The sequence below is a fragment of the Alnus glutinosa genome, chromosome 11, assembly GCF_958979055.1.
Source record: "Alnus glutinosa chromosome 11, dhAlnGlut1.1, whole genome shotgun sequence".
NCBI lineage: Eukaryota > Viridiplantae > Streptophyta > Magnoliopsida > Fagales > Betulaceae > Alnus > Alnus glutinosa.
Window position 1 is genome coordinate 23,155,981 of NC_084896.1, and position 5,502 is coordinate 23,161,482.

At 34.9% G+C, this 5,502-nt stretch overlaps 1 protein-coding gene across 1 annotated transcript; it reads left to right on the forward strand.

Annotated features, from left to right (window-relative positions):
* Positions 1 to 629: 629 nt before the first annotated feature.
* LOC133882004 (serine carboxypeptidase-like 7) lies at positions 630 to 4,916 on the forward strand. The gene is made up of 14 exons (XM_062321091.1): positions 630 to 836; positions 942 to 1,078; positions 1,339 to 1,415; positions 1,546 to 1,668; positions 1,994 to 2,096; positions 2,366 to 2,403; positions 2,502 to 2,603; positions 2,697 to 2,777; positions 2,879 to 3,034; positions 3,363 to 3,434; positions 3,519 to 3,637; positions 3,761 to 3,874; positions 3,988 to 4,042; positions 4,638 to 4,916. The coding sequence occupies exons 1-14, from the start codon at positions 703 to 705 to the stop codon at positions 4,719 to 4,721; spliced, it is 1,395 nt and encodes a 464-aa protein (XP_062177075.1). The 5' UTR covers positions 630 to 702; the 3' UTR covers positions 4,722 to 4,916.
* Positions 4,917 to 5,502: the final 586 nt, after the last annotated feature.

Consider the following 5,502-nt stretch of genomic DNA (forward strand, 5'->3'; position numbering starts at 1 on the left):
TAAGAAGACCGATGGTATTAAAAATAATAAATTAGGGGCCAAAATAAGAAAAAAAAATATATAAATTATTTTTTTCTAACAAATTTAAAGATAAAATAACAATTTTTTTTAGTAACTCTTTTAAGAGGTGGGGGCCGGCAGGAGCCATGGCCCCACTAGCGCCCCTTTGTCACCCTTTACAGACAAGCTAATATTATATAGCGTATTTTTATTACACAACTATTTTGCAATGGTGATGTGGCAGTTCTAACTCTTAACGAACACTTGCTTTCTTTTTTTTCTTTTCTTTATATAGTAATACTAGAATTCTACAATTTTATCTCGTAACTATCTTCCAATGCTAACGTTACAATCTCAACTAACCTTTGAATCAATCAATATTAAAAAAAAAAAAAAAAAAAAAAAAAAAAAAATTAGTTGAGATCATCTCATCAGCATTATGAGATAATCAAAAATAAAAAAACATTATTTTTACATATATATATATATATATGCTAAACATTTCAGCTAACGTTCATGGGCTACTTCCCCTTCATTCTCCTAACTTTCTATACCCATAAAATATATGTCAAACAGCCAACGTACGCCTGAATGCCTATCCATTTAAAATTAATAAAATTATTAACTGTAGTAAGTTTGAAGACTAGGTATATATTATAGCCGAGGAGGCTCAGCTAGCTGGAAGCAAAAAGCCTCTTAACAATGGCTTCCAAACCAAGCTCAGTATGCTTGCATTTGCTGCTTCTTCTGCTTGTCTCCGGCACTGCAATCTCGCAATGGGTAGTCAAGACTCTTCCGGGCTACCCCGGCGAATTACCCTTTACACTTGAAACTGGGTATGCCTTCTTTGCTCGATCTCTTCTATATATATATATATATATATATTAATTGACTGGCCGGCGATCGGTGATAATCACGAGGCTTTATATATATATACACAGATACATAAGTGTGGGCAATGTGGAATTCTTCTACTATTTCGTCGAGTCGGAAGGGAACCCGGGAGCTGATCCTCTTCTGCTTTACATGAATGGAGGCCCTGGTTGTTCCGGTTTGAATGGATTCTTTTACCAGATTGGTAGGAGTTAAAATCATGCATCTTTCTCTTCTATTTGCTTATAGATCTACACTAAATTATGCTGTTAATTTGGTAGGCTCATTTAATTTTTAGGATTTTTGCTCTTAAATAAACACACGTTATCTTACCATGTGTATATAAGTTAATGCTAATTGGGTTTTAATGCTAATTGGAGGAAACTAAATGGCCCCGAGTTGTTAAATAAGTTGGTATGTTATTAGGGATTAATCTGACCTTGATGAGTTCATGTTTGGCTGTAGGCCCATTAAAATTCAACATCACTGATTACACTGGGGGCTTACCAACCTTGATATATGAACCAAACGCATGGACAAAGGTACACAATCTAGACAAAATTTATGTGGTAGAAATGTTACTCTTTACGTCTATTTTACGTATCAGTTGATATGAAATTAGCGTGAAAAATGTTATACTTTTGGTTCCTGATAATGTTAATGCTTTTCCAGACTGCCAACATAATATTTATAGATGCCCCTGTGGGTGCTGGCTTTTCGTATGCAAACGCTACTGATGCTTGGGACACGACAGACACAGAATGGGCGGCACAAGCCTATGAGTTTCTAAGAAACGTGAGTGTATTGATGATGAGAAAAATTAAATTGTTCATCTAAAGACTGTTAGGTCCCTATTCTGTGGTACTGTTCATCTAGAGACTGTAAAGCCTTTTTTGCCCTCTTTCCTACCGCCGTCCTCTCTTGAACTGCAGCACCACCACTAGTTCCACCCCATTCTGCCGGTCGGCCGCCATCCTCCTTACCCATAAAAACTATTTTCCATACATGTAATTAGGCACTCTCCTGAAAACCATGAAAATTTGAAGCAATCCCATGAACGAACTGCATATTTATTATTAATTTGTTTAATTATCTGCTAATATTTTCATTTATGATGCAGTGGTTGGGCGAACACCCAGATTTTGTGACCAATCCTGTCTTTCTTGGGAGCGATTCATATGCAGGGATAGTTACTCCAATTCTTGCTCAAGATATCATAAATGGTAACTTATATTGCACACCAACATCTAATAGAGCTTACTGGATTGGGACCTTCAGTATGTGAGAGAGTTCTTATAGAACTCAACTGTTTTTAAATAAATTTTGTGTTTGATGTGGACTCTCTCACATGTGCTGTTCAAATTGCTAGCAATTTGGACAACAATCTGCTGGAGATCCTTATCCGAGCTTACCCCCATTGAAGTCAAGCCAGTGGTAAACTGATCATTATGAATCATATACTCAAACCTGGTTGTTTTTTACTTGCCGGCAGGCAATGAAGCAGGAATTGTGCCTCTTGTGAATCTCAAAGTACATGATCTAACACATCCTCCTCCTGTTTTTTTCTTTGCTTACAGTATATTCATTTGGTGTTGCAATGAATATAATGTTGTTAAAAATAATATCAGGGATACTCGATTGGATGCCCACATACAAATACAGATCTAGAAACGAACGCAAAGATCACATTTGCACACCGGATGGCTTTAATATCGGATGCCATGTATCAGGTAGTTGGAATACCTTTTGACAAGCAACTTATAATCCTAAATATTCATTTTCATTGATTGCTGCTGATCTTCCAAATCATATTCCATTTTCAGTCAGCAAAAACCAGTTGCCATGGGAATTACGCCGATCCGATCACTGCAAACTGCACAGAGGCACTTTCAGCAATAACCCAGGTTTGAGTGATTATGATATCAGTTCTGTTTACTGCAGCATTTTAGCTTTTGATCATTTCAATGGGCAGCAAGAATGAGTGATCGTTGATCTTAATATTCAGTGCACAGAGCTAATAAGCTCGCAAAATATATTGGAACCCAATTGTGCTTTCTTGTCACCGAAAGCAAAAGAAGAAAGAGCTCGAAGATTTCTCAGAGAAGACTCCAAAAATTTCATTCTACCATCGCCTACAAGAACTGGTGACTTTTGGTGCAAAGTATGTCTCTCTCTCTCTCTCTCTCTCTCTCTCTCTCATGCAGTCTTTATGTGATAAGACCCACACGAGAGTGTTAATTATATTTTAACGCTCGCCCTCACGTGTGAGTTTAAACTTCTTTTTAATAGAGAAGACTCAACACGTATAATATTTAACTGAAATTTAAGATAAATAAAAAAGAGAAGGATCAAACTCAGAACTTTTATTATGATATAAACCATTTGGATCAAAAACTTAAAGCTAATAAGAAAAAGTATATTTAATCATTTAATCATACTTTTACAGATAGTTCATAGGATTTGATTTGTTCGCCCTTTTCCTTATACAGAATTTTCAGTATTTGCTCATGGATATTTGGGGAAATTATAAAAGTGTCCAAGATGCTCTTCATGTTCGACCGGTAGGTGTTTCTTAAGACTAATTAAGCACAACGACATTGTTATTAGCTCATGGATTGAGGTTTATATGTGTAATATGCCAACAGGGAACAATCAAAGAATTCTTTAGGTGCAACGTCACCTTGGACTACACTGTCGTCACCAACGATGTTGTCCCATATCACAAAAATCTTACTGATACAGGCTTGCAAATACTCGTTTTCAGGTTCCTATCTCCAACTTCTCTAACGGACCGTTTGGTGCGACTTAAATATTACTATTTTTAAATGTATGATTTGAAAACGTAATTTTTAAACAGTAATTATAAATTTCAATCTTCTTTTTGCAGTGGCGACCATGACATGGTTATCCCACATAATGGTATCGAGCAATGGATATATTCTCTAGACCTAACATTGGACACGGATTGGCGACCGTGGTTTGTCGATGGTCAAGTTGCTGGGTTAGTTTTTTTAATAATATATATATTACATGACCCTTTTTTTTTTTTTTTTTTTTTTTTCCTTTTAATTGCAAATTCTTTTTATATAGCTAATAATGTGCGTTTTTGTGTAGGTACACGATGAAATATACAAATGATGGATACCGCTTGACTTACGCGACTGTAAAGGCAAGAAAAGCTTTTAATTTTCTAAATAAGAGTCTGGAAAACGGTTAGAGTATGGATTCCGGCTAGTTTCACCGCAATCTGGTATGCCGGATTCCAACAGCACTGGCCAGTGAAAGGAATTAGTCGAAAATGTCGGATCCCCTCCAATTTGCTGGAATCTAACGATGGTGGCCGGCAACTTTGGTAGATTTCGGTCAATTTGTTGGAATTTGGGTTGTCAGAATCCGGCGACAATTATCAAATTCCGACAACCGGATTTCAAAATTCGGGAACCTTCGGCATCAAATTAACTACCAACAAACTCCAATGTTCAGCGGTGGCCGAATTCCGTAAATAGTTTTTCAAAAATTAAAAAAAAAAATTTCGATCAAACTAAAAATAATTTCTGTTGACTATTATATTCTGTTACACCAAATACCAAAAAAATACATAAAATATTTTACACTCAAACAAATACAGCATAAGTACTATAATTAGTGACTCACAGTGAATATTACATCAGTTTACAAAGAATTTGTAATAAAAGTTATATATAGTACCTCTAGTATCACTCTAAAATAATGAGAATTGCATATTTTCTTTTTAATTTGTGCAGGGAGCTGGACACTCACCACAAGAGTACAAAAGGAAGGAATGTTATGACATGTTCCATAGATGGATCTACTATTATCCTCTGTAGTTTTATTTCTTTTCTTTTTCATTTTTCTTTTTTCTTTTAATTCCAATTGTTCGAGGAAATTTTCTTAGATGTTAATTGCAATTCGAGTCCATTGGATTGAATGTCTCCAACAATAGTCTTTTTCTAGTGTTGGAGTATTTGAATATCTAAATCCGAGAATGGACAATAATTAATGCAAGAGATCTATGTTACTAATCTCAGGTGTGATTAGAAGAACTCATTTTTATGACTCTTTGGTTTAAAAATATAAAATGGGGAGGGTTTTTGGGTCCATAAGTGATAAAATGGGTATGATCCGGTGTTTTCATAATAAAGCTATTTGTTGTTCCAGGCTTACGTGTCAAATGACTCAACTTATGATTAGAAAGCACAAATGGCTTAGTTTGTGCCTAGACCTTATAGAAATTATTCTCTTCGAAATATTCTATTTTGCAGTGGCTTATTTGAAGTTAACTATCCTGTTTTTCACTCATAAATTTAAACCATTACACTTTCAGATTTTTTTTATTATATCAAGGGACCGACAGAGATTTGTAATTTTAAAATACATAAGGCATAAAAAAAAAAAAAAAAAAAAGCACTGAAGATAAAAGAAATTTTGTTATCTTTTTATTAATAACTGGACAACAGTTACTTCTGTATTTTGTTGATAACTGGATAATAATTACTTCTATATTATGTTGAACAACTGCTAATCCAACTGTCCATAACTGCTTAAGTAACAGTCATAAACTGTTATTTTAACAGACACCGATCAAATAACTGTTTGTTGTGACAAAAC

What these genes read in the sequence shown, in the direction of transcription:
- LOC133882004 (XM_062321091.1), top strand. Translation starts at nt 703, where the DNA reads ATGGCTTCCAAACCAAGCTCAGTATGCTTGCATTTGCTGCTTCTTCTG. An exon ending in TGCCTCTTGTGAATCTCAAA is followed by an intron (nt 2,404 to 2,501) that starts GTACATGATCTA and finishes AAATAATATCAG; the next exon opens with GGATACTCGATTGGATGCCC. An exon ending in TTGCAAATACTCGTTTTCAG is followed by an intron (nt 3,638 to 3,760) that starts GTTCCTATCTCC and finishes TTCTTTTTGCAG; the next exon opens with TGGCGACCATGACATGGTTA.